The sequence below is a fragment of the Nyctereutes procyonoides genome, unplaced genomic scaffold (genome assembly GCF_905146905.1).
Source record: "Nyctereutes procyonoides isolate TBG_1078 unplaced genomic scaffold, NYPRO_anot_genome, whole genome shotgun sequence".
In the NCBI taxonomy this organism is placed as follows: Eukaryota; Metazoa; Chordata; class Mammalia; order Carnivora; family Canidae; genus Nyctereutes; species Nyctereutes procyonoides.
This window is the reverse complement of record NW_026575142.1, coordinates 48,211,432-48,230,049: the sequence shown is the minus strand read 5'-3', so window position 1 is coordinate 48,230,049 and position 18,618 is coordinate 48,211,432. Positions and strand designations below refer to the sequence as shown.

Sequence of the window (18,618 nt, the reverse complement as noted above, 5' to 3'; positions counted from 1 at the left end):
TTCAATGACCACTCACTCCAAGTAGGGACCCCTCATCATTGCAGCGATTTGCCCCCAGCCCCAAGCAGCCAGCATTCCTGTCGCTGCAGTGCGGCCTCCCCTCCCCCTTTTCTGGGAGTGGAGACAGTAGGAGGCAGGAACAGCCCCTCAGGCTTCTAACTCCCTGCTACCTCCGGGGGCTCACCGCCCTGGAAGTGAGGCCTTCCCTTGGCTTGAGACTGCCCCATCATAGCAGCGACCCCCACCTCACCCCATCACCAAAGCACCCACAGGAGAAAATATTCCTGCTTATAAACAGGTCTCTTGTTATTGGCAGAACACTCTTACAGCCTGACAGTGTTACAGTACAAAAGCTTAGGGAAATCTGTAAACCTCTCCCAGGATCCCTCAGGGAATCTGGAAGTCCTGAGGAAGTGCATACATTTGGGGGTCACCCATGCAAGCTTTCTTTGCAGAGGCCACACTCAGATTCTGCAAAAAGAGCTCTGAGGAGAACTGGGGGCTGGGCCTGGGGCAGCCAGTGGGCGTGGTCTTTCAAGCCAGACCCAGGGTTCTTACCTTTCCCCTTTACTCTGTCCTTTTTTTTTTTTTTTTTTTAAGGTTTTATTTATTCATGAGAGACACAGAGAGAGGCAGAGACACAGGCAGAGGGAGAAGCAGGCTCCATGCAGGGAGCTGGTGTGGGACTGGATCCCGGGACTCCAGGATCATACTCTGGGCCAAAGGCAGGCACTAAACCTCTGAGCCACCCAGGGATCCCTACTCCGTCCTTCTGATTCTGGTCACTATCAGATCAGTATGATTACTGATCACAGGGGGATCTCCTGCCTCTTTGAGCACCTGAGCCCTCGACCCCAACACTCTCTTTTGCTCAAACCACTTAGCATGATGGAGATAATTTGACCTTTTCCCAGGAAACTTCATGGGTGAAAATTCAAAAGGACAGTACAAGAAACATAGACATGATTGCAATGAACCATCCAGTTCACAGGGAGCTCCACCTGGGTCCCAGGTCTGTCCTCTCCACACCATCTGAACTATGGTTCCATTGACTCTTCCCTTCCCTTCTCTGCTGAACCTGCCCCCAGCCTCATTCAGAGTTAGGGTCCCTCTTCCAGGCTTAGGGGAGAAACAGTGGATGGTGAGTGGTCTGATTTCCCCTCTGGGGGACCCAGGTGTCCAGCCAGGACCAGCCTGGTCCTGAGATCTCCTTGGAAGTCCAGGCAGTGGCCACCTCCTTACTGGCATTTTTGTGCAAATGTGCAAATGGACCAAGACTCCATGTGACCCACTCAGGCCAACACGAAGCTGCAGGAAGAAGTCATTAGGGAGAATCAAATATATAGAAATGGAAAAAGAGGTCCTTGTTTTGGGTTCTGAGGTTCTTATCAGATGTAAGACAGTCTTGCAGGAAGATGGTGTCCCTGTCAAAGACTAGACAACACGTTGGTAGAAGCCAAGCTTTGCCGGGAAGTTGAGCCAGCCCTGAAATCCTGCTGGAAAGGCTGTCTTAGTTGAGGCAAGTTCATCAAGAGGGCAAGAGGGGTAAAGCATCTTGCAGGATAGGGCAGGGCAGTGCAGGCTGCTGCCCCCCCCCCCACTGCCACCACCAGCAGAGTGGGCTCTGCAGGGTTAATAAGGGGGTCTCTAGGGGATCCCTGGGTGGCTCAGCGGTTTAGCACCTGCCTTTTACCCAGGGTGTGATCCTGGAGTCCCAGGATCGAGTCCCACATCGGGCTCCCAGCATGGACTGCTTCTCCCTCTGCCTGTGTCTCTGCCTCTCTCTCTCTCTGTGTGCCTCTCATGAATAAATAAATAAAATCTTAAAAAAAAAAAAAAGTAAGGGGGTCTCTAAGGCCCAGATGGGAACTGCTTTGGTGGTGGGGCTGCAGTATGACAGGCAGCTGAGGATGAGAAAGGACAGCACAGTCCCACAGGGCCCCAGAACCAGGTTCCAGGAGATGGAGGAGGTCTTTGGCCGGGCTAAGGAATGGCCTGGAGCTTGAGTGGTTGGCTAGGTGCCAGGCATAGGGGAGGGAGCGGAGGATAAAAGGCATAGCCTCTGCCTTGAAAGCTCCCACTTAGTGAAGAAGGCAAATACATAGTTACTCTAGATTAAGATGAGTGCTGCATTAGCCATAAGGGATATTAGAAAGCTTTTAACAGGGAATTTTTAGGAGAGGCACCTAACTTGGTGGTGGTGATGTGCTGGTTCCCATTTAAGCCAAGTCCTAAATAGAAGTTAAGGAATGAAGGAGAAGATATTTCAGGCAGAGGAATCAGCTCACAAAAAGGTGAAAGAGCCAGAGGGACTAAGGAAAGTATAAGGCCAGGTGCTGCACTAAGTATGGGTTACCTCCTTTAATGATCAAGAAAGCCCAAGAAATAGGTATTATTATTATCTTACAGATGAGAAAACCCAAGGCGGGACAGAATAAGTAACTCGCTCGTCATAAGCTAGTAGAGTGGTAGAGCCAGGATGGATGTGGAACTCACATGGTCTGGCCCCAGCAGCCTTGTTTTTAAACTATCACCATAGACAATATGGTTTTCTTGATGTTATTTCTTAGTCTATTTCTCTTTGATTTTCTCTAAGTCTCTTTTTTTCCTGGTTTTTTAATTGAGATATAATTGACATATAACATTGCATTTGTTTTAGGTTATATAACATACTGATTTGATATATGTAGTATATATTGTAAAATGATCACCACCATCCATTTAGATTCCCTATGTCTCTCTTTTTTTAAATATTTTATTTATTCACGAGAGACACAGAGATATAGGTAGAGGGAGAAGCAGGCTCCATGCAGGAAGCCCCATATGGGATTCGATCCTAGGACTTCAGGATCATGCCCTGAACAAAGGCAGACGCTCAACCGCTGAGCCATCCAGGCCTCCCTCCCTATATGTCTCTTAATATACTTCCTTTAGAAAATACTCATCAGTCTTGGCTGACCCAAAAAGAGGGGGGGGCAGGAAGAGCAAGAGATTGTCCCACCATCATGCAGGAGACCTAGTGCCAAGCCAGTGGGCAGATAGGGGAGTTCATGGGACCCAGGCAGGGAATGGGACAGGAAAGGGAACTGAAGCTAGAAAGCCCATGTTCTCTTGAACCCGTGAGAACCCCTAGGAGTGACTCCCTCATCCTACCCCACAGCCTGGAACACAGCAGGTGCCCAATAAACGTTGATTGACTCAGGTGCAGTGATGATGTGAGGAAACTCAAATTGACCCAATTTTCTAATCTTTGTGTGGGGTAGCCAACTGGGCCACTGAAGTGCCTGTCTAGGACATCTACCCACCTTGGCCACCACCGAGCTGACTGTAGGGTGCTGCTCTTCCTCTGATCTGGCCCGAGAAGGAGGGTTCAAACTCACTCCTCTACTCAGGCTAACTCTGCCCAGGTGGGAGCTGGAACATGTCAACAACCTTTACCGAGGGATAGGAGGCAGGGAAAGGGTAAACCCAAAGGGAAATGGGCTCCGAAAATGAAGCTCAGCCAGGTCACCTGTTTTTTTTTTTTTTTTTTTGAAGATCTTATTTATTTATTCATGAGAGACACACAGAGAGGCAGAGACATAGGCAGAGAGAGAAGCAGTCTCCCTGCGGGGAGCCCCATGCGGGACTCGATCCCAGGACCCCGAGATCATGACCTGAGCTGAAGGCAGATTCTCAACCACTGAGCCACCCAGGCACCTCTACTGGAGTTATTAATTGTGATCATTTGCTTAAGGTGATGTGTTAGGGTTCTCCAGAGAAATAAAACCAATGGGAGATAGATCTATATCACTTATAAAGTGTGTGTTTATGTTTATACTTATATTACTTATTTATTATAAGGAATAAAGTCACTCAATTATGAGGCTGGAAGGTTCAAATGTGCCCTGTGGGCTGGCAGGCTGGAGATCCAGGAGAGGGATGGTACGGAGGTAATCTGAAGGCGGTCTGCTGGAGAATCCCCTCTTGTTGGAGAGGCTGATCTTTTGGTTAAATTCAAGCTTTCAGATGAGTCTCACCCACGTTATGGAAGGCAGTCTACATACTTACAGTTCACAAATTTAAATATTAATCACATCCCAAATCACCCTCCAAGTGGACACATGAAATGTCACAAGTAGTGTCGGCCAGGTTTTTCCTCTATAGTGCTATTTTTCTTTTGTAATTAATAAGCACTTTTGAAGGGAGATAGGTTGATATCTTCATTAAAAGCTCAATTACAAGTCTTGGCATTTATTCATGTTCCAATGAATATTTGATGTCAGTTTTATTGAGGTATAAATTACATACAGTAAAATTCACTGTTTATATTGTGGTAAAGTACACATAAATAAAATTTACCATTAGTGATATTTAGTACATTCACAATGTTGTGCAACCATCACGACTATCTAGTTCCATCCATGACATTTTTCCCACCCCAAAAGGAAACCCCATACCCTTCAGTCACTTTCCATTTCTGCCTCCTCTCAGTCCCTGGAAACTGCTAATATGCTCTCGGTCTCTCTCTGGATTTCCCTAATTTGGATATCCCATATAAATAGAATCACATAATACATTACCTTTTGTGTCTGGTTTCTTTCACTTAGCATAATATTTTCAAGGTTCACCTATGCTGTAGCGTATATCAGTACTTCATTCTTTTTTATGGCTGAATAATATTCCATTGTAATGATACTCACATTTTGTTTATCCATTCATCAGGTTGACAGACACTTGGGTTTCTCCCACCCTTCAGCTATTGTGAGCAGAGCTGCTACTATGAGTCTTTGTGTTCAAGTTTTTGTTTGAACACCTGTTTGCTGTTTTCAATCCTTTTGGGTGCATTGCTAGATCATGTGGTAATTCTCTTTAATTTATTGAGGTTTTTCATACCAGCTGAAAATTTTACATTCCTACCAGCAGTGTACAAAGGTTCCAGTTTCTCCACATCCTCCCCAAAGCAAATCGAAACCTTGATTTATTATTTTTTTCTTTTTACAGATCATGCTTTGGGTATTATGTTAAGAACTCTTCACCAAACCCTTGATCCCAAAGGTTTTCTCCTATGTTGGCTTATAAACATTTTGCAGTTTTTACAGTTTCACATTTTAATCTTTGCTCCATTTGAAAAAACTCTTTATAGGGTGTAAGGTTTAGGTCAAGGTTTTTATTTTTTATTTCTGGTATGTGGATATCCAGGACTTGCTCTTGCTTGTTGGAAACACCATCTTTCCTCCATTGAATTACTTTTGCATCTTTGTAAAAAATCAGTTTACTAAAAAAAAAAAAATCAGTTGACTGTACTTGTGTGGAGCTATTTCTGGGTTCTCTATTCTGCTTCATTAGCCTGTATGTCTGTCCCTCTGCTGATACCAAACAGTCTTGATTACTCTAGATATAAAATTAATCATGAAATTGTGTAGACTGGTTCCTCCCACTTTATTCTTATTTTCAAAGTTCTTCTAGTTATCCCAGTTCTTTTGCTTTTCCATCTAAATTTTAGAATACTCCTGTCTATATTTACAAAAAATCTTGCTAGGATACTGAGAGGCATTGCATTAAACCTGTATATCTATGTGGGGAGGATTAACATCTTTACTATATTGATCTTGCAATCCCAAACACAGTATGTTTCTCTATTTGCTTAGATCTTATTTATTTATAGATTTTTAAACCATAATTATGATAATGGCTACAAGAAAGTGCATGTTTCAATACAATTATCATGATAAGGGAACTTGACTTTGGGGGAAAGAGTCAAAGATAGCTACTCTGAACATTGAGATTTGAAGGAGTGAGAATTAGTGAGGTAAAGAGGATGGGGAGAAATTTCCTGGCAGAAGGAACTGTGTGCAGAGGCCATGAGTTGGGAGAAAGCTTGGAGTCTTACAGGGAATAGTTTGTGTAGTTGGTGACCTGAAAGCAAAGCAATGAGTGAAATAAGAGAGGTTGGAGGGGCACCTGATCTCACAGATCTTGGGATCAAGCCCAGTGCTGGGCTCCTCTGTCAGTGGGGAGTCTGTTTGAGATTCTCTCTCTCCCTTTCCCTCTCCCCTCCCCACAAAGTAAATAAATAAATATTTTTTAAAAAAGAGAGAGAGAGAGTCTGGAGAGATCAGTAGTTATTAGATTGGTTATTCAGGGCTTTAGAACCTTGCTAAGGACTTTCAAATTTACTTGAAAGCTAGTGGAACTAGTTTTCAAACTAGGCATCAGAGGGCTTTTAATCTAGGTAATGGTAAGATCACACAGGGTTTATTTCAACTTAATCAATTAGTTAATTTTTATGTCTTTACTTTTTATAATTCTAGTAAAATACACATAACATAAAATTTACCACCATAGCCATTTTTAAGCACACAATTCTGTGGTGTTAAGTACATTCACATTGTTGTGCTTTATTTTTTATTTATTTTTTATTTATGATAGTCACACACACACACACACACAGAGAGAGAGAGAGAGAGAGAGAGAGAGGCAAAGACATAGGCAGAGGGAGAAGCAGGCTCCATGCACCGGGAGCCCGACGTGGGATTCGATCCCGGGTCTCCAGGATCGCGCCCTGGGCTAAAGGCAGGCGCCAAACCGCTGCGCCACCCAGGGATCCCTATTTTTTATTTTTAAAAAAGATTTTATTTATTTGAGAGAGAAAGCACGTGGGGAGGGGAGGGGCAGAGGGAGAGGGAGAAGCAGACTCCTTCCCCACAGAGCAGAGGCTCATCCCAGGACCCTGAGATCACAACCTGAAGACCTGAGCCACCCAGGCGCCCCTGTGGTGCTGTTTTTTAGTAATGTAAAATTAATGCACTATCAAGTTATAAAGTCTTTTTAAAATTTTTATTCATTAAAAAATTTTTTTACTAACAGAAATGCATTTTATTTTTTCCCCATCCCCCTCCCCTCCGACGACCCTCAATCTGTTTCCTATGATTAAGAGTCTATTATGGTTTGTCTCCCTCTCTAATTTTTGTCTTGTTTATATTTTCCTCTTTTCCCCTATGATCCTGTTTTGTTTCTTAAATTCTATATAGGATATAAAGTCTTAATGAATATTCAGTGAAAACAAAAAGTGAACCTCTCTTTCCTTCCTCTGGACTATGCTTAGAAGTAACCACTGTTGGAGCCCTTGGCTGGTTCAGTTGGTAGAGCATCTGACTCTTAATTTGGGGTCATGAGTTCAAGCCCCACATTGGGTATAGAGATTATTTTAAAAAAATAAAATCTTTTTTAAAAAAAGTAACCACTGTTACCAGTACTTCTTATGCAACCTTCCACATCAGGAAAGCTATCCTACAGAAATAAATACACTAGGTGTGTAAGGGATATAGTCGAAGACACAAACTTGTGTTTCGGAATGAAAAAAAGAAGGAAACAACCTGAATATCCAACAAGAAAACTGTTGAGGAAGTGAAGGTGTATCCATATCATGAGATATTGTGTTGTTTTGTGATGCTATTAAAAAGAATGAGTTCTACTTATGTATGCTGAGAAAAGAAAACAGCAAATTGCAGAATAATGAGTGTAGTAATACTGCATTTATAAAAATAAGTAATTATCAAAGCCGTCTGCAGAGAGGATTGGGTAGTGCAAAGGCTCTGCTAGGAGAGGAACTAGCAGAACGGAAGGGGACTAAGTCACCTGAGCAGTCACTCCATTTCTTCTTTCTAAACCCCAGGGCTGGTAGTTACCTCATGGGCTCCTGCTTCTCCCTAAGGGGTCAAAAGGTTTATACATCTGGATGGGTAATTGCAGCTAGGAGTGAGCAAGTGTGGTAGGGTGGTGCTCTCTGCCCTAGGGTCTTTCCCTTCACTTTCTTGAACTCCCTAGGACCCACATGGACTGGAATGGGCCTTACAGACCCTTCCCGAACCTCACCAGACAGAGTGGCTGATACTCCAAGGGGGATATGAGCTCCCAGGCCGAAATGACAGGACACCTGAGAAGTCCAGGTGAAAGACATCAAACTAGATGATATATCCTTTCTAAAGGAGAAATATTCAAACAGATGAATCAGGAATTTAGAACAGTTTATGGGGCACATGGGTGGCTCAGTTGGTTAGGCATCTGCCTTTGTTTGTTTGTTTTTTTAAAGATTTTATTTATTTATTCATAGAGACAGAGAGAGAGAGGCAGAGACACAGGCAGAGGGAGAAGCAGGCACCATACAGAGAGCCTGATGTGGGACTTGATCCAGGGTCTGCAGCATTACGCCCTGGGCTGCAGGCGGCGCTAAACCGCTGCACCACCGGGGCCGCCCAGGCATCTGCCTTTGGCTCAGGTAATGATCTTGGGGTCCTGGGATGGAGCCACATGGGGCTTCCTGCTCAGTGAGGAATCTGCTTCTCCCTCTCCCTCTGCCGCTCCTCCCTGTTCCTGCTCTCTCAAACAAATAAAATCTTAAAAAAAAAAAAAAAAAAAAGAGGGGATCCCTGGGTGGCGCAGCGGTTTGGCGCCTGCCTTTGGCCCAGGGCTCGATCCTGGAGACCCTGGATCGAATCCCACGTCGGGCTCCCGGTGAATGGAGCCTGCTTCTCCCTCTGCCTGTGTCTCTGCCTCTCTCTCTCTCACTGTGTGCCTATCATAAATAAAAAAAAAAAAAATTAAAAAAAAAGATTTAGAATAGGTTTTGATCAATATATAAAGAGAGAAAGGAAGGTACCAGCAATATAAACAAAAGTAGGAAATAGGACGCCTGGGTGGCTCAGCGGTTGAGCGTCTGCCTTAGGCTCAGGGCATGATCCCAGGATCCTGGGATCGAGTCCCGCATCAGGCTCCCTGTGAGGTGCCTGCTTCTCCCTCTATTTATGTCTCTGTGTCTCTCATGAATAAATAAAATAAAATCTTTTTTAAAAAGCCGGAAATCATAAAAAAAATAAAATAACCAACTGGAACTATGGGTCCATAATCCCTTATCAACAATCCAAAATAAAAACAACAAAACTCTAAAATCCCAGCCTTTTAGGGATGCCTGGGTGTCTCTCTCCCTCTTCCTTTGCTCCGCCCTACCTGCTTTCAAACATGTCTTTGAAAAATAAACATAAAAGTTGAAAATAAAATGATGAAAAAAGATACAGCAGGAAGATATAGCCTAAGGAAAACTGGAGTAGCAATATTAATATCTGACCAAGTAGAATTTAAATTTTAAAAATTTCAAAATATACTAAATGACAGTTGGCTGGCCAGCAAGAACAAATAAATATAACAACAATTATAGTAGTCAGAGATTTTTCTCCTTGCAAACTGACAGATTTTGAAAAAATATTTATTTATTTATTTTGAGAGAGAGAGTGTGTGTGTGCAGGGGTGGGGAGTAGGTACAGAGGCAGAGGGAGAGGGAGAGAGAGAATCTCCAGCAGATTTTCCACTGAATGTGGAGCTAAGCTTGATCTCACCACCCTGAGATCCTGACCTGAGTCAAAGTCAAGAGTCAGAGGCTTAACCAACTGAGCCAACCAGGTGCCCCAAACTGATAGGTTTAAAAAAATAAAAAGAAGGAATATAAAAGATCTAGAATATATAATACGTTTAGATACATTTATTTATTTAACAAACACTAGATCACACAATATTTGTCAGACATGGTTCTAGAACTTTACAGATATTAACTTGCTTAATCCTTATGACAACTCTAAAAGGTAGATAATATTGCTATTATTCTCATTTAGTAAAGAATCTGAGACATGGAAATTAAATGTTTGTCTGAGTTTATACTGTTATTAATCTACAGAGCAAGTTTTGAAACTAGGCAATCTGACTTCAAAGCCTGTACTCTGGGGATGCCTGGGTGGCTCAGCAGTTGAGCATCTGCCTTTGACTCAGGATGTGATCCTGGAATCCTGGGATCAAGTCTCACATTGTATTCCCTGCATGGAGCCTTCTTCTCCTCCCTCTGCCTACGTCTCTGCCTCTCTTTCTGTGCCTCTTGTGAATAAATAAAATCTTAAAAAAAAATCCTACACTATGAACCATCACATTATGCTTCATTCCACAAACAGGGAACACTCTTTTCATGTGCATTCAAAAGAATTACAAATATAGGTCACGTATTAGGTGACAAAGACAGACCAAAATTCATTCCAATATGTCAATATATGTTCCCTAACTACAATGCACCACAACTAAAAATAATACAAGGAAAAAATTTAAAATACCATAAATAACCACTACAGACCTTTTAGAATGGATAATATCCCCAAACTGACAATTCCATATTATACAGTCATAAAAAAGAATGAGGTCTTGCTATCTGTGACACATGGATGGGCCTAGAGGGTATCATGTTAAGTGAAGTAGGTCAGACTGAGAAAGACAAATAGCACATGATTCCATTCATAAATGGAATCTTAAGAAAACACACATGATAAACAAAAAGCAGAATTAAATCTATATTTATAGACCTAAACAGAGAACAACGGATGATTGTCAGAGGCAACTGGGGAGGGGGGTTGAGCAAAATGGGTGAAGAGAGAGAGATACAGGCTTCCAGGTATGGAGTAAATCAGTAGGATTAAAGGCACAGTTTAAAGAATACAGTGGATGATAGTGTAACAGTGATGTAACGGACAGCTGGTAGCTACACTTGTGGTGAACATAGCACAGTGTTTAAACTTGACGATGACTGGGCAGCCCCGGTGGCACAGCGGTTTAGTGCGGCCTGCAGCCTGGGGTGTGATCCCGGGGACCTGGGATTGAGTCCCCCGTCAGGCTTCCTGTATGGAGCCTGCTTTTCCCTCTGCCAGTGTCTCTGCCTCTTCTCTCTCTCTCTCTCTCTCTCTCTCTCTCTCTCTCTCTGTGTTTCTATGAATAAATAAACAAAATCTTAAAAAAAAAAAAACTTGCCGATGGCTAGGTTGGATATCCGAAACTAATGAAACATTGTGTGTCAACTATACTGAACAAACAAACAAAAAACCTTAACTGCAGTTGCTGACAAGAGTGTGAAGCAGTGAACTCACTGTTGGCAGGAATGTGAGATGGTACCGCCACTTTGGAAGACAAGCTGGTAGTTTTCTGACAAAGCCAAACATAGTTTTAGCTCGCAATCGAGCAATCACACTCCTAGCTATTTACTCAGCTGATCTTAAAACAAATGTGCACACAAAAATCAACACAGAAATGTTTATTGCACCTTTATTCATAATCACCAAAACCCAAAAGCAACCAGTGTCCTCTCAATAGGTGAACAGATGAACTATGATACATCATACAATGTAATAATTATTTTATTTTTCAATGTAATAATTATTCAGCAATAAAGAGAATGAGCTACCAACCCACATAAAGATTTAGACAAATTTTATTTTATTTTTTTTTAATTTTTTTTGATTTAGACAAATTTTAAATGCATACTGCTAAGTGAAAAAGGACTGACACACTACAGAGTGTATGATTGCATTGCATTTATAGGACATTCTGGAATAGGCAAAACTATAGAGATGATAAATTAGTGATTGTCAGGGTTTGTTGTGGGGGAGGGTGCAGTGAGGGTTGAATAGGTGAAGCACAGGGGATTTTTGGGGGTACTTAAGTTATAATTATTTTTTTAATTTATTTTGAAGATGTTATTTTTAAGTAATCTCTCCACTCAAGGCAGAGCTCAAACTCACAACCCTGAGATCAAGAGTAGCATGTTTCACCAATTGAGCCAGCCAGGCACCATTGGGCAGTGAAGTTAGTCTGTATGATACCATGATAATAGGTGCATGGCACTCTGTATTTGTCAAAACCCATAGAATATTACAGCACAGTGAACCTTTAAAAGTCGTTTAGGAGATTGAGGGATCCCAGGATGAAATGAAGAACATGACAAAAGATCTAATTGTATTACATGTGCATAAAATAGCTTCACTGAAGGAGGGGAGTGGGGAATGGTGCTAAGTTATTTTGGAAATGAAAATGAGTAGTCTAAGACTGAAGGTAGATGAACTGTATGTAATACTGTACTCTAGTTGATAAAGTTGTTTGCCTTGGAGAAATGCATTAACAAATTTGAAAGTACCATACACGTATACTGGTTTTGATTAATTAAGTCAATGGATAGTGGATAGTCGGAGACAGGTTTCTTACTGTTGTAGTGAGAGGTTACAAACGAAGGGAGATAGCTAGAATAATTTATATGGTAATGAGTTAGAATTGGAGACATCAATAGGAACTTATTTAGCTTAATATAGATACAGATGGCTAATTATAGATACATAAGTATGTTTAGGGGAGCCTGGGTGACTCAATTGGTTAAGCGTCTTTGGCTCAAGTCATGATCCCGGGGTCCTGGGATTGAGTCCCTCATCGAGCTCCCTGCTCCGTGGGGAGTCTGCCTCTCTCTCTCTCTCCTTCTGCCACTCCCTCTGCTTGTGCTGTCTCTCTAAATAAATAAATAAATAAATAAATAAATAAATAAATAAATATCTTTAAAAAAAGGAATATATATGTGTATATTTAAAACTATATATATAAAATGTATATATAAAACTATTTGTGATATAATTATCTACATCACAAAGCAATAGAATTGAAGGGGAGCAAAATATGCCACCCCCAAAAGGTGCCATTTTGACATAAGGGTTATTTTGAGCAGAAGGCAATCAAGATCCATCAGATTTAATAACAACTTTGACCTTTCCCTTAATAACTGCCTAAAAGAATTTAGATGGGGGCTTGGCCCAGAAAGAGAGCTATTACCAGAGATAACTTTTTATCAGAAAGATTTACCTGCATGGTAGGGCAAAATCTGATTATCAAACATCTGCTTTTCTTATCTTCCTATGCATTGCCCTCCTCCCCTTGGAGCCCCAGGCCTCTATCCCATTCCTTAGTTCAGGTTGGCATGTAAGCCTCAACTGCCTAACTGCCTTTGGGTCTCATATTCTTATGGAACTTCCATACGTATGAAATTAAATTTGTTTTCCTCCTATTAATTTGTTCTATGTCAGTTTAATTATTAGACCATCCAAAGAACCTAGAAGGGTAGAAATAAATTTTTTGTGTGTGCCAAAGTAATCAACAAGTTATTGCAGCTAGTGAGAGAATTTAGCAAGGTAGCCAGATATAAGATCAATCTACAAAAAAAAAAAAAAAAGATCAATCTACAAAAATCTACATCAGCTCTAACCAACTAAAAAAAGTGCAATAAAAGGATGTCTTTTACAATAATGACAAAAACTATAATCTAGAAATCTACTTAACCAAGACTATATGAAACCTCTATGAAGAAAACTTTATTTTTTTTTTGAAGAAAACTTTAAAACTCAAAGGACATAGAATGACTGAAAATAACTGGAAAGATATTCCACTGTCTTGGATGGAATGGCTTAATAGTTAACAGTATTAGTTTTTTCCCTAGTTAAGCTATACATTCAATGCAATCCCAATTGAAATCCGTGAAGATTTCCTGAAACATAATATACTTACTCCACTATCTATTTAATGTTACTATTATTATTATTATTTTTTAAGTAGGCTTCATGCTGGACGTGAGGCTTGAATTCACAACCTTGAGATTTAGAGTTTGTCCCCCACTGACTGAGCTGGCCAGGTGCCCCATTACTCCACTATTTATACAGAGAAATAAAGTTTCCAAATTTGTAAAGTCGGTATACAAAAAGAAGATTAAAGAGTGGGGCTTATTTTACCGGATTACAAGACAACAGTAATCAAAACACTGTGGTACTGTTTCAAGAATAGGCCAATAGAAAACCTAGCCCATGTGTATAATATAAATGAGAATACAATATGCAATAAACATGGCACCAACAATACTAAAGAAAGGATAGGTTGTTTAGTAGATATGTTAGAAAAACTGGTTCACTAGATGGAAAAAAGGTGAAAACCATATTCCTATACAGCATCACATATAAGAGTGAATTCTAGATGGAGTAAACCTACATGAAAAAAAATAATAAAACTATACAATTATTAGAAAAGTAATGCTGGGGCACCTGGGTGGGCTCAATCAGTTAAGTGTCTGACTCTTGATTTACGCTCAGGTCATGATCTCAGGATCCTGAGATTGAGCCCTGTGTTGGACTCTGTGCTGAGCGTAGAGCCTGCTTAAGATTCTCATTCTCTCTTCCTCTGCCCCTCTCCTGATCTCTCTCTCTCTCATGCAAAATTAATTAATTAAAAAACAAAAACGAAAAAACAATGTTGGGGCACCTGGGTGGCTCAGTGGTTGAATGTCTGCCTTTGGCTCAGAGCATGATCCAGGGTCCTGGGATCGAGTACCACCTCGGGCTCCCTGCAGGGAGCCTGCTTCTCCCTCTGCCTCTCTCTCTGCCTCTCTCTGTTTGTCTTTCATGAATAAATAAATAAAATCTTAAAAAAATAACGTTGCAGAATATCTCTGATACCTATGGGTTGTATCTCTACTTTTTCAAAGATTTATTTATTTTAGGGGGCAGGGGCGGGGGGGAGAGAGAATCTTAAGCATACTCCCCACTGAGCTCTCCGCTGGGTGCAAATCCAGATATGGGGCTGGATCCCACGACCCTGAGATCATGACCTAAGCTGAGATCAGGATTCTGTCGTTTAACTGCCTGAGCCACCCAGGCACCCCGAGAACCTAAACCCTTGAAAAGAACAAATCATTTTTGCAAAACATTGATGATTTTGCTTTACTTGTTATTTTTTATTTATTTGAGTATAGTTGACACACAGAAACTTTGATAATTTCGATTACATAAAAATTGAGTATTTCTTCTCCACAAAATACTTATTAATTACAAAGGAAAAAATGCATTTTACAGCATAGCAACCTCCAGATACCACCTTAACCAAGTAATCAAAATTAACATCACCAGTAATGGGACAAATTGACATCACATGCCTTGTGATAAGACGCACTGAGAAGGCACAGCCTCACTCCTGTGATATTCCTGCCAAAAATAATAGCCTGAATCTAATCATAAGGAAACACCAGACTAACTCAAATTGAGGGACTTTCTACAAAATTATTGTCCTGTACTTTTCCAAAATGTTAAGGTCATGAAAGGTAAAGACTGAAGAGTTGTTCCAGATTAAGGAGGCTAAAGAGATAAGACGATTAAATGCAATGTGTGATCCTAGATCAAGAAAATCTTGTTTTCTTTTTCTATAAAGGGAATTGATGGTACAACTGGTAAGTTTTGGATAAACTCTATAGATAATGATACTATATCAATGTTTGTTTCCTGATTTTGATAATTGTACCATGATTATGTAAGGGAGGTCCTTGTTTTTAGAAAACAACATATTGGGTTATTTAGAAATAAAGGAACATGATGTTCACAGCTTATTCCCATACAGTTTAGGAAAAAATTATACACACATACACACAAATATACACAGAATGATAAAGCAAATGTGGCAACATGGTAACATTTGGGGAATCTGGCTGAGGGGAAGAGCAGAATGCTTTGTAACATTTTGCAACGCTTCTCCAAGTCGGAAATTATTTCAAAATAAAATGTTACAAAAATTAAGGATTTCTGTTTAGTGAAGGAGAAATTTAATAGCTGGCACAATGAGAGAAAGTGTTTCCATACATATAAATTTATAGGTTTACATATTCATATGATTATAGGTGGAGTTTGGGAAACTGTCTAAGAAACTGGTAACAATGGCCTAGAGGGGTATCAATTTTATTTGAATATACCACTGCATTCTTCAACTTGTTTCAGCACTCATGTATTACTTTTATATTTTAAGAATATTTTTTTTTTTTGGTGTCTGATCTTATTTATTTTGTCACTCTTAGAAAATCTCATTTTTGACTGGACTCAGACTTAGAGGTAGAAGCTCTCAGAGAGGACAGCCTCCGTCTCTTGGCAATCTGTTCCTGGCGTTTTTCTTTGGCCTCCTTCATTCTCTTGGCCAAAAGTTTAGCATATTCTGCAGCCTCTTCCTTATTTTTCTTAGTACGCTGTTTCTTCAAAGCAATACGCCGACGTTTGTGTTGGAGGACACGTGGAGTAACAAGACGCTGAATCTTGGGTGCTTTGGTTCTAGGTTTCTTACCTTCTTTGTTTAGGGGCTTTCTAACAACATACTGGCGGACATCGTCTTCTTTTGACAGATTAAAAAGCTTTCGGATTCTGCTGGCTCTTTTGGGCCCCAGGCAACGAGGCACAGTAGTATCCGTGAGTCCAGGAATATCCTTCTCCCCTTTTTTCACAATAACCAAATTGAGAACACTGAGATTGGCATCCACAATGCAACCCCGAACAGATTTGCGCTTCCTTTCTCCAGTCCTCCGGGGTCGGTAGCAGGAATGCCCCTTACTCAGCAGCAGGCGGACGCGGCCATGGGTCAAGACACCCTGCTTCATGGGGAAGCCTTGTTTGTCATTGCCACCACTAATTCGCACCACGTAACCCTTCCATTCCTCGCCCAGAGCATCGGCAGCAACTTCTGTGGCCATACGCTTCTCATAGAAGGTACGCAGTTTGCGCTCATCATCCACTTCAATGAGTTTCTGGCAGCCAGTAGCTGGGAAAGAGATGTTCAGCTTCATCCTGAAGCGGCCTACCGCCTCGGAGGCGCCACGAAAAAGAGCTTAAGAATATTTTTAAAATTTGAAACAATCTCAAGTATACAGAAAACTTGAAGTACAGTACAAAGAGACCTTTTCCCCCTGGATTTTTTTTTAAAAAGATATTATTTATTTATTCATGAGAGAGACACACACACAGAGAGGCAGAGACATAGGCAGGGGGAGAAGCAGGACTCCTGTGGGGAGCCCAATTCAGGACTCAATTCCAGGACCTCAGAACCAGGACCTGAGCCAAAGGCAGATGTTTAACCATTGAGCCACCCAGGTACCCCTTTCCTCCCTTGATTTAATGTGTATTTTCTACAAAGGCATTCTTTTTCTTCCCCCCAAGTACATGAGGATTTATTAACAAGCTCAAGCTTGGGTCCAAGTATACCTGACACAGCAGAGTAGGGACTTGGACCCCAAAGGCATTCTTTTACATAACCATGGCACAACCATCATAATCAGGAACTTAACTTGATACATTTCTACCATCTGATCCTCAAACTCCAATCCAGTTTTGTCTAGTGTTCCAATAATGTCCTTTGTAATAATAATATATAAAAATAATATCCAGTTCAGGTCATGTGCTGCATTTTATCATATATCAGTAGTCTATTCTCTCTGGAACAGTTCCTCAGTTTTTCTTTAATCAAAGAAAGTTGACCTTGACATTTTGAAAGAGTACAATATAGGGGTGTCTGGGTGGCTCAGTCATTTTAGCTTTTGACGTTTGATTTTGGCTCAGGTCATCTTATGAGATGGAGCCCTGAGTGGGGCTCCATGCTCAGCGGGGAGTCTGCTTGAGATTCTCTCTCTCCCTCTGCCCCTCCCTGCTGCGTCCATTCTCTTTATCTCTCTCTTTCCAAAATAAATAAATAAATATTTTAAAAATAGTACTGATGCTTCCTCATGATTAGATTCAGGTTATGCATCTGGCAGGAATGTTGCAGAAGGGATGCTGTGTTCTGATTGCATCCTATCAGGTGGCACAAGATTTTGATTTTAGGGATGCCTGAGTGGCTCAGTGGTTTAGCGCCTGCTTTCGGGCCAGAGTATGATCCTGGAGACCCTGGATCGAGTCCCACATTAGGCTCCCTGCATGGAGCCTGCTTCTCCCTCTGCCTATGTCTCTGCCTCACTCTGTGTGTCTCTCATGAATAAATAAATAAAATCTTTAAAAAAAAAGATTTTGATTTTACATTACTGATGATTTTGACTCTGTTTACGTGTTTACAGTAGTGTCTGCTAGGCTTCTCTACTATAAATTAACTCCTTTTCCCTCTGTAGTAAGTAAATGTTTGGGGTGGAAGTATTTTGAAAATATGTAAGTATCTCATTCCTCACCAAACTTTTAATTTACCCATGTATTTATATATATATATATATATATATATATATATATATATATATATATAATCAGTATAGACTCATGGTTTTATATTATATACATGGGTTATAATCTCTTGCTATCATTATTTATACTGATGTGAAACCAGCCCTAATTTGTCCAGTGGGAGCACTTCCAGCTGGCTTTTGTGTGCTTCTTAAATGTCCCAATCATTCCTTCCTCATGTCTTTGTTTTCTAGTACAAGACTTCTAGACTGGGGGCACCTGGATGGTTCAGTGGTTGAGTGTCTGCCTGGGATGGAGCCTCACATTGGGCTCCCTGCTCCATGAGGAGCTTGCTTCTCCCTCTCCCTCTTCCTGCCACTCCCCCTGCTTGTACTCTCTTTCTTTCTCTCAAACAAATAAATAAGATCCAAAAAAAAAAAAAAGATTTCTAGACTAAATTGTATCTTTCATTCCTCAGTCCAAGAACCAGCCTTTTCACTAGGGAGTGCTGGGACTTTATAGCAGAGAATGGTATTTAGAAGCCAGAATGTGGGCACTGTGTGTGCTCACTGAAGTTGGGGTGGGGGTGTCACTCCTTCAAGATCCTCTCGATAGCCAGAGCTGGGAGAGAGCTACATGCACACTTAAGTCTGCATTTATTTCCATATCTCTTTGTATTGAAAACCACAAAAAAAAAAAGAAAAAGAAAAAGAAAACCACAAGTTCATACCAATATCTCCAACTTTAATCCAGGATCACAATGTTTATTCTAGTTTTCTTTCTTTCCATATCG

The 18,618-nt window shown here is 40.9% G+C and overlaps 1 protein-coding gene across 1 annotated transcript; it reads right to left on the bottom strand.

Annotated features, from left to right (window-relative positions):
• Nucleotides 1-15,706: 15,706 nt before the first annotated feature.
• Nucleotides 15,707-16,505, bottom strand: LOC129498666 (40S ribosomal protein S6-like). The gene has a single exon (XM_055308169.1). It carries the CDS (start codon nt 16,466-16,468, stop codon nt 15,719-15,721), a length of 750 nt encoding a protein of 249 aa, XP_055164144.1. The 5' UTR covers nt 16,469-16,505; the 3' UTR covers nt 15,707-15,718.
• Nucleotides 16,506-18,618: the final 2,113 nt, after the last annotated feature.

Excerpts from the sequence above, each read along its gene's own strand:
- LOC129498666 (XM_055308169.1), bottom strand. The coding sequence starts at position 16,468 with ATGAAGCTGAACATCTCTTTCCCAGCTACTGGCTGCCAGAAACTCATT.